At 40.4% G+C, this 10447-nt stretch overlaps 1 protein-coding gene across 8 annotated transcripts in view; it reads right to left on the bottom strand.

The window, feature by feature from the left end:
• The window catches only part of LOC120057401 (stromal interaction molecule 1-like), an 82616-nt gene extending 72627 nt beyond the window's left edge, over positions 1-9989 (bottom strand). For 2 of the 8 annotated variants that reach the window (XM_039006015.1, XM_039006011.1), the window contains exons 1-2: positions 9689-9987; positions 6093-6217 (exon numbers count right to left, since the gene is read on the bottom strand). In XM_039006015.1, the coding sequence (XP_038861943.1) occupies positions 6093-6213 (121 nt within the window). In that variant the 5' untranslated portion in view covers positions 6214-6217; positions 9689-9987. The other 6 variants (XM_039006018.1, XM_039006017.1, XM_039006014.1 and 3 more) reach the window with 5 other exon arrangements.
• Positions 9990-10447: the final 458 nt, after the last annotated feature.

Here is a 10447-nt window from a genome sequence, read left to right on the forward strand (position 1 = left end):
CCAAACCATATCATAACCACTACACAGCCTACATTGTTGTCACCATATTAGCTAAAGTAACGTCATAGTCAGCTAGCTAATAGAACTAACACATTAGTAAACCCGCTACAATCATGCAGTAATGTTACAGTGTACAGTCAGTAAGCAGTTTAGCAGTTACACCAGGGGGCCCCAGTGGCAATACATTTGTAAAACCAAAAGCTTCCCTTGACTTGGAAAAGTTCCAGTGTTGTGTTGGAAAGTCATAGCCAGCTAGCTAACATAGCATCCCTCTGTTTGAGCAGGTTGTTTGAGTAGGCTAAATTAGCTAGCTGCATTTGCTAGCTAAGTAAGTGAAACTGAAAAAATATGAAATCTCTCTTTCTCTTTCTTGTCCTTCATTTTGGAAGAAATTAATTTGTTTTAAAACTGTTCTACTATTGTCTTTCTCTCTCTTTGAGTCAACTACTACTACTCCACATTTTATGTACTGCAGTGCTAGCTAGCTGCAGCTTATGCTTTCAGTACTAGATTCATTCTCGGATCCTTTGATTGGGTGGACAACATATCAGTTCATGCTGCAAGAGCTTTGAATGTAATTACTTCCGGAGGACGTCCTCCAACCTATGTACGTCTATGGAAGGGTTGAGAGCCATGAGACTCCTAGGTTTTGTATTAAAGTCAATGTACCCAGAGGAGGACGGAAGCTAGCTGTCCTCCGGCTATACCATTGTGCTACCCTACAAAGTGCTGTTGAGGCTACTGTAGACCTTCATTACAAAATAATGTGTTTTAATAAATTAAAGTATAGTTTTATCTAAAAAGGATAACTTTTTAAATGTTTTACTTTTTGTATTTGTTTTATTCACTGAGGAGCCTCCACTGATAGAGTCTGCTACTCTCTGTTCTTAATGCTCTTGAATCCAGCAACCAATTTTCTTTCAGAGAGGGCCATTGTATGTGTGTGTGTGTATGTGTGTGTGTGTGTGTGTGTGTGTGTTTGTTTATATGTTTATTTTGGCTATGGATACATACCACTGCAGCACTGACTGTATCGCCGACTATTATTGACTTATGCATGGTTCATTAACTGCAATCTTATCAACATACACACGCACACACAGAGAATGTGTGAGAATTTTCTTCAGTTACTGTCACTGCCGTGCATATTCTCCCCCAAACCGACATCATGACGGCTCAAGAAACTACATTGGACTTAGTGCAAACTGGAGACAGGCTTTGCGGTAATACAGATTGTCATACATTCATACCGACCTTGTGCCATACCGGGATGTCCGCTGTTTTCATATCCCACTGATAGCATTGCTAACCTTTTGGATTACAGGGTAACAAGTACATGTAAAATCCAATAGAGAATGCTAACTAAATGCTAACGAGCGCATTGTGAACATTTTGTACGGTTTCTGACCTAAACTATACAAGTATAAAAGTAACTCAAAAATCCTACTCACAGTTTGCTGAACACACAAAACAAATATTAGCTAGGAGGGGATTCTCTGCTGTTACCAAGCAAATTCTTTATTTTGGAAAAAACTAACCACTTATCTAGATAGCTAACGAGCTCCTAAATTAGAAAACTAAATGCACAAATGCATTTAGCACATTTTAGACAGTTAACTTTATAGTTATAAGATATCTAGCTGGTAAACATATAGTTGTGTATTCCATACTGTAATTAAATCACCTGGCTCATGCTGCACAACAATGAGTGACTCACAAGGCTCTCGTCTCTCCTCCCCACCTATAGGCAGAAACTCAAACAGGAAGCACCCGTGGTAAGGACTGTTCAATGTTGGTCTGAACCATCAGAGTCTATGCTTCAAGACTGTTTTTGATCATGCGGAGAATAGTATCGAAGTTCAGTGCATTCGGAAAATATTCAGACCCCTTCAGTTTTTACACATTTTGTAACTTTACAGCCTTATTCTAAAATGGATTAAATAAAACATTTCCCCCATCAATCTACATACAATACCCCATCATGACAGAGCAAAAACAGGTTTTTAGAATTTTTTGCAAATGTATTAATTTTAAAAACAGAAATTACCTTATTTACATAAGTATTCAAACCCTTTGCTATGAGACTTAAAATTGAACTCAGTTGCATCCGATTTCCATTGATCATCCTTGAGATGTTTCTACAACTTGATGGGAGTCCACCTGTGGTAAATTCAATTGATTGGACCTGATTTTGAAAAGGAACACACCTGTCTATATAAGGTCCCACAGTTGACAGTGCATGTCAGAGCAAAAACCAAGCCATGAGGCATATTTGGAATGCTAAGCCAGACAAAATTAAACGTGCCTATTTATATAATGAATATGAGTTTGAGGTGGCTAAAATTATTCAATATTAAAGCTTTAAACCTTCACTCATACATAAGTTACACTTAAATGGTTGTCCAGTAGATTATTAAGAAAGGCTCATCCTTTGTTCAAAAATTGTCTTTTTGCTTTTTGCCTTTATACAGATTACAACTTCTCATTTCTGACTAATTGAAAATGAAATTTTGTTTAGAGTGTAGCCCTTTCTTAAACAAGCCATACAAAGTTGGTTACAATTTCAGTTTTATCCTCCATCCTCCATTTTCAGTAAACTTAACATGTGTAAATATTTGTATGAACACAACAAGATTCAACAACTGAGACATAAACTGAACAAGTTCCACAGACATGTGACTAACAGAAATTGAATAATGTTTCCCTGAACAAAGGCAGGGTCAAAATCAAAAGTAGCAGTCAGTATCTGGTGTGGCCACCAGCTGCATTAAGTACCGCAGTGCATCTCCTCCTCATGGACTGCACCAGATTTGCCAGTTCTTGCTGTGAGATGTTACCCCACTCTTCCACCAACGCACCTGCAAGTTCCCGGACATTTCTGGGGGTCCAACAGGTCCCAGATGTGCTCAAAGGGATTGAGATCCGGGCTCTTCGCTGGCCATGGCAGAACACTGACATTCCTGTCTTGCAGGAAAATCACACACAGAACGAGCAGTATGGCTGGTGGCATTGTCATGCTGGAGGGTCATGTCAGGATGAGCCTGCAGGAAGGGTACCACATGGGGAGGAGGATGTCTTCCCTGTAACGCACAGCGTTGAGATTGCCTGCAACGACAAGAAGCTCAGTCCGATGATGCTGTGACACACGCCCCAGACCATGACGGACTCTCCACCTCCAAATCGATCCCGCTCCAGATTACAGGCCTCAGTGTAACGCTCATTCCTTCGACAATACACGCGAATCCGACCATCACCCCTGGTGAGACAAAACCGAGACTCGTCAGTCAAGAGCAGCGACGGTGGGTTTGTGCCCATAGGCAACGTTGTTGCCGGTGATGTCTGGTGAGTACAGGCCTACAAGCCCTCAGTCCAGCCTCTCTCAGCCTATTGCGGACAGTCTGAGCACTGATGGAGGGATTGTGCGTTCCTGGTGTAACTCGGGCAGTTGTTGTTGCCATCCTGTACCTATCCCGCAGGTGTGATGTTCGGTTGTACCGATCCTGTGCAGGTGTTGTTACACATGGTCTGCCACTGCGAGGACGATCAGCTGTCCGTCCTGTCTCCCTGTAGCACCGTCTTAAGCGTCTCACAGTACGGACAATGCAATTTATTGCCCTGGCCACATCTGCAGTCCTCATGCCTCCTTGCAGCATTCCGAAAGCCCGTTCACGCAGATGAGCAGGGACCCTGGGCATCTTTCTGTTGGTGTTTGTCAGAGTCAGTAGAAAGCCCTCTTTAGTGTCCTAAGTTTTCATAACTGTGACCTTAATCTGTAAGCTGTTAGTGTCTTAACAACCGTTCCACAGGTGCATGTTCATTAATTGTTGGGAAACAGTGTTTAAACCCTTTACAATGAAGATCTTTGAAGTCATTTGGATTGTTATGAATTATCTTTCAAAGACAGGGTCCTGAAAAAGGGACATTTCTTTTTTTGCTGAGTTTATATTTGCCTTTGAAGTTGGATCACAGCGACTGGCATTTCCATCAATTAATAAAAAGCATTATTAGCAATGGATTTCTTTTTCTTCCGGACAATTTGGCCAGCGACAATTTTATTTATCAGCTTTTTATAAAATATACCGGCCAAAAGCCTGCATTTATCAGCTAACGGAAACCCTGGTGGGAACGTACGTTTTTGGTTTCCCATTGCTTCTGGGAACGAAGCCTGACCGGTAAAACTGAACGCTTTTCCAGCGTTCTGAGAACGGAAGTGACATTCTTGCCTGTTCGAGAACATACATTTTTAGGTTGCAGGGAGATTCAGAGAACATTTTACTATGGTTCCCTAAAATAATTTCTGGTAGGTTTTGTTATCGTTCTGAGAATGGAAATGATAGGTTATTTGAAGGTAATTAAATAACGTTCTGAGAACATTTTTCAAGAAGACTTTTAATAACTGTTTTGAACCCCAAGCACAGATAGGACACATGGAAATGCATTTGCTTAGGCATTAATCATGTAAACACATTTATTTTTTATTGTGGCATGGCATCAGTGAGATCTGAAACTACAATCTTCTGTTCTCTATCCATGGAATTAGTCCACTGAACCACCAGGATGGAGCTAGTCCACTGAACCACCGGAAAGGAGCTAGTCCACTGAACCACCGGAAAGGAGCTAGTCCACTGAACCACCGGGATGGAGCTAGTCCACTGAACCACCGGGATGGAGCTAGTCCACTGAACCACCGGGATGGAGCTAGTCCACTGAACCACCGGGATGGAGCTAGTCCACTGAACCACCGGGATGGAGCTAGTCCACTGAACCACCGGGATGGAGCTAGTCCACTGAACCACCGGGATGGAGCTAGTCCACTGAACCACCAGGATGGAGCTAGTCCACTGAACCACCGGGATGGAGCTAGTCCACTGAACCACCGGGATGGAGCTAGTCCACTGAACCACCGGGATGGAGCTAGTCCACTGAACCACCGGGATGGAGCTAGTCCACTGAACCACCGGGATGGAGCTAGTCCACTGAACCACCGGGATGGAGCTAGTCCACTGAACCACCGGGATGGAGCTAGTCCAAAGAACCACCAGGATGGAGCTAGTCCAAAGAACCACCAGGATGGAGCTAGCATCGCATGTTTTTTGAACTCATATAAAAAGCTGTTCGTTGTAGTCTATTCAAAACAGACCCCATTTCAAAGTAACTCATTAAAATAATTTGTGGCCAATTAGTGGGCACGGCCAACACACCTGAACACACTTAACAAGATAGAGGATAAGAGAGAGTTTTGTTGATTCTGAGAACAGAATGTATATGTTTTTAAATATTGAAATATTTTTCTAAGAATGTTTTCTGAATGTTACCCTACAGTTTCTTGTGGTTTTGATGGAAAGTTCTTAACGTCCTTTGAACTATTTGAGAACATGACAGTAAATAGAGTCATGAGTAAACCTGTAGGAAACGTTATGCTGAAATTCCCACAGAAGAACGTTGTTTCTTAATGTTCTCTGAACTATGAGATTATTCCAATGTCAAACTAGTTGGAGAACGTTCCTATGAAATTACCAACATTGAAATTAAATGTAACCATGTTTGCACTTTGAGGAAACGTTCTGTTAAGTGCTAGCTGGGTTTTCAACTGTACATGTCATACATCAACTATGGCTATCCCATCCACAACAGTCCAGAAACAGTTTGGTCATCCTGAATGCACCCAACCAGGTCAGTCTTTCACAGATCTGAGGGGCCTATAGGCAGGAAGTAAGCAGGAAATAGGCAGGGCTATGTTCAAAGGATTTGGGAACATGAGGAGTCAACCTCATGTTCCCAGCAGTCTGCACTACAAAACAACCACAGAACCACTTCCTATCTGTGTCCCAAATGGCACCCAATCTCCCCTATAAAGTGAACCACTATTGACCAGGGCCCATAGACCCCATAGGGCTCTGGTCAAAAGTAGTGTACTATGTAGGGAATGCGGTGCTCAGTCTGGTCTGTGTGATGATGATGTCACTTGCTAGGCCACAATGGATGCAATAGGCTGCTCTATGTTAGATTGCAGAATGCTTTAAAGACCTGAATGCTGCCAAACGCTGCCATCCTAAATGGTATTTACGGAGAGTTTGGCCAGTCAGTCTTACCCGAGGCTCCATTGCCAACCTGCAGATGGATGGGAGAGGCCTGATTGGTCCTGTCTGACTTGCTCTGACCCCAAAGGCACACACACACCACATACACCGTCACCAGCCACACACACCCCATCCTCCTGAAAAAGAGAGAGAGAGAGAGAGAGATAAAGACAGTCACAGGACAGCAACACAATTAGACCCAACCAAATCATGAGAAAACAAAAAGATAATTACTTGACACATTGGAAAGAATCAACAAAAAAAACTGAGCAAACTAGAATGCTATTTGGCCCTAAACAGAGAGTACACAGTGGCAGAATACCTGACCACTGTGACTGACCCAAACTTAAGGAAAGCTTTGACTATGTACAGACTCAGTGAGCATAGCCTTGCTATTGAGAAAGGCCACCGTAGGCAGACCTGGCTCTCAAGACAAGATAGGCTATGTGCACACTGCCCACAAAATGAAGTGGAAACTGAGCTGCACTTCCTAACCTCCTGCCAAGTGTATGACCATATTAGAGACACATATTTCCCTCAGATTACACAGACCCACAAAGAATTTGAAAACAAACCCAATTTTGATAAACTCCCATATCTACTGGGTGATATAACGCAGTGTGCCGTGCCATCACAGCAGCAAGATTTGCAACATGTTGCCAGAAGAAAAGGGCAACCAGTGAAGAACAAACACCATTGTAAATAAAACCCATATTTATGTTTATTTCTTTTCCCTTTTGTCCTTTAACTATTTGCACATAATATGGCATTGAATTTTTTTATTGTTTATTTCACTTTTGTTTATTATCTATTTCACTTGCTTTGGCAATGTAAATATATGTTTCCCATGCCAATAAAGCGCCTTGAATTTGATTGAATTGAGAGAGAGAGAGAGATAATATTATCTATCTCTACATCCAGGGCTTTAAGTTAATATTTTTAATTAGTAGCACTAGTGCACCACATGAAATTTATCGATTGTGATACAGCCTACTGTACATTGGGCCTATATGAATTATATCTACTTTTGAAGCACATGTGCCCTAGAAACTAATCAAATAAAATGTTATTTGTCAAATGCTTCACAAACAACAGGTGTAGACTAAGAGTGAAACATATACTTATAGGCCCTTCCCAACAATGAAAAATAGAGAACTAATTGAAAAATAATTACAAGGAATAAATACACAATGAGTAACAATAACTTGGCTATATGCACGGGGTAAGTACCGAGTCGATGTACAGGGGTACGAGCTAATTGAGGCAGATACACTACCGGTCAAAAGTTTTAGAACACCTACTCATTCAATGGTTTTTCTGGTGTCTGGTGGTTATGGGGAAGCAAGCGAGTCGCTTGCACGATGTGTAGCCTATGATCGAAGGCGAAGCCGGAATGGAGCTTGCCTGCCCACACTCAATACAAAATATACACATACAAACGACAGCATACAAATACACACAAACATTAACATCACACCTGCCCAAAAGGACCTCTATACCAGGCGGCGTCAGAGAAAGGCCCTAAAAATTGTCAAAGACTCCAGCCACCCAAGTCATAGACTGTTCTCTCAGCTACCACATGACAAGCGGTACCGATTCACCAAGTCTGGAACCAACAGGATACTGAACAGCTTCTACCCCCAAGCCATAAGACTGCTAAATAGTTTACTACTTGAGAAAAAGTTTACAAGTATTTGGTTTTAAACATACTTAAGTATCAAAAGTAAATGTAATTGCTAAAATATACTTAAGTATTAAAAGTAAAAGTGCAAATAATTTCACATTCTTTATATTAAGCAAACCAGACGGCACGATTTTCTTGTTTTTTATGTTTACGGATAGCCAGGGGCGCAGTCCAACACTCAGACATAATTTACAAATGAAGCATGTGTTTAGTGAGTCCGCCAGATCAGAGGCAGTAGGGATGACCAGGGATGTTCTCTTGATAAGTGGACCATTTTCCTGTCCTGCTAAGCATTTGAAATGTAACTACTTTTGGGAGTCAGGGAAAATGTATGAGTACATTATTTTCTTTGGGAATGTAGTGGAGTAAAAATTGTCAAAAATATAAATAGTAAAGTACAGATACCAAAAAAAACGACTTACTTTTAAGTATTTTTACTTAAGTACTTTACACCACTGTTAAATTATTAGTGGATTTTATGGTCGAAAGCTTATACGTAGCCTAGATAATTTAGTAATTTATCAATCCTGAAATTATTAGATAATTCCCGACTGTTTGAAATGCAATGTACTGACCTTTAATTCGTTTTCTGTTCCTAAACAAACCACACAGACACGAAACACATCCATCCAGAAACAATGACAACAAACGTAGCCTATCAATGTTGTTATGCTGAAGAAAACAAAAAGAACTGCTTACTTTAAAAGTTAATGTAGGCCTTTAACTATGGATATTCGATAAGATAATAAATGCCCGCTTTCGCATTCTCAATATTAAATATTACAGAACTTGTGGTCAAGTCCTTCAGTTACTCACTTTTAGTTCCGCTTTATTTTACAACCAACCCAGCTAGCACATAATGTTCTGAGAACCATATGTTTTTTAATTGGGATTTCTTCAGTATGTTTCCTACATGTTTCCTCATGGTTTTATGTAAGTCATGTTCTCAGAATGTTCAGAGAACATTAAGAAACAGCATTCTTCTGTGGGCATTTCACTACTTCAACATGGTTTTTTTTGCAGGTTTCCTCATGTTTCTATTTAAAGTCATGTTCTCAGAACATTCAGAAAACATTCCATGAAAACCTTAGTAACATTCCAAAAATAATTGTACTAATGTTATTCAAAAACATGTGCACTAAACTCTATATATTGTTACGTGTGTTCAGGTGTGTTGGCTGCACACATTAATTGGCCACACCTGCTCTTAATGAGTGCTTGTTTCCATTGAAATGGGTTCCGTTTGAATAGACTAAAATGTACAGCTTTGTAGGAGTAAAAATAAAATTACACACTAGCTCCTTCCTTTTGGCGTAGTGGACAAATTCCATGGTTATAGAACAGAAGATTATAGGTTCGAATCTCACTGAAGTACCACCTATAAAAAAAGAAATGTGTTTGAGTGACTAATACCTATTAATTTCCATGTGTCCTATCGGTGCTCGGAGTGCAAAGCAAATAAACTAGGCTAGCAGTGATATTGGAAGTATTATTGAAACATTCAATTAAACTTTTATGAAGTTATTAAAAAAACACTAATTTCCATTATATAGTAAACCATAGTAAAACGTTCTCAGAACCTCAATGCAACCTAAAAATGAATGATCCCAGACAGGCGAAACTTTCACTTCCATTCACAGAACATTTAAAAGCTAAGTTTTACCGGTCAGGAAACGTATGGCTTAGTTCCCAGAACTAATGGGGAAACCAAAACATACGTTCCAACAACTTCCAACGAACCAAATCTGCTAGCTGGGAAGTGACACAAACGTGGCCAGACAATAAGCATATCACAGTAATAAATAAGCGATGCCAATGTAAACAAAGTAACAACCTTCGACGTATACCTAATAATAACTCGGAATTCAATATCAAAGCGCAACTTTCCATCTCCATTTTACTACGTCGTCGTTGGGAAACTCACCTTTACAACTTGGGATATCCTATGAGATATGCAGCTGTCTTACGATCCCCAACACAGTAAAGTCCTCTGGAGTTTCTGTGTACTGTGACTAGATATTGTCCGGTCCTTTTGTGTAGTTCATTTGAAATCAGTTTTAAAATAAGTCCACTCGGAGCGCGATGTCTGATGTCGCCCCTGTCTTCGCGCGGAGAGTAGGCACTGTATGGGTAGACTAAACTATACCTAATCGAGATCAGTTTACTTCGAACAGCTCCTTCCCCTCTCACCAGAACATTTTTATAGCATCTCTAACTTGTCCTCTAGATATGATCTGTGGATAATATACTGTCGTACACTGAGTGCGCTCCACACGGAGCGCGGAAGCCACCTACAGGATTTACCAGAAAAGCGCACTTCATTCCGGAGTTCTTTTTTCTATCCGAACTGTCACTAAACTCAGACGTCAAAACCCCTTCCTGCACTTAACCCCTCTAGTAGGCCTATAAACATAACTTTTATCTGTTAAATGTAGGGGCCTATGTCTATCCTATTTAACTATAATGAACACACACTTTATTTATGTTGTTTTCGTTGTTGCTAGCAATGTGCATTAACTGCTATGAATGCATAAAGATGGTATTTAACGAATTCGTTCATATGTGTATATATATATATAGTGTGAGCAATTACCTACAAAATATAATCTTTATGATAACTTTTATTAGGATGTACAAAACAATTTTAGGCCTAGGCTACTGTAGCTATGGTTCTCAGTCAGAG

This window comes from Salvelinus namaycush, chromosome 12, assembly GCF_016432855.1.
Source record: "Salvelinus namaycush isolate Seneca chromosome 12, SaNama_1.0, whole genome shotgun sequence".
In the NCBI taxonomy this organism is placed as follows: domain Eukaryota; kingdom Metazoa; phylum Chordata; class Actinopteri; order Salmoniformes; family Salmonidae; genus Salvelinus; species Salvelinus namaycush.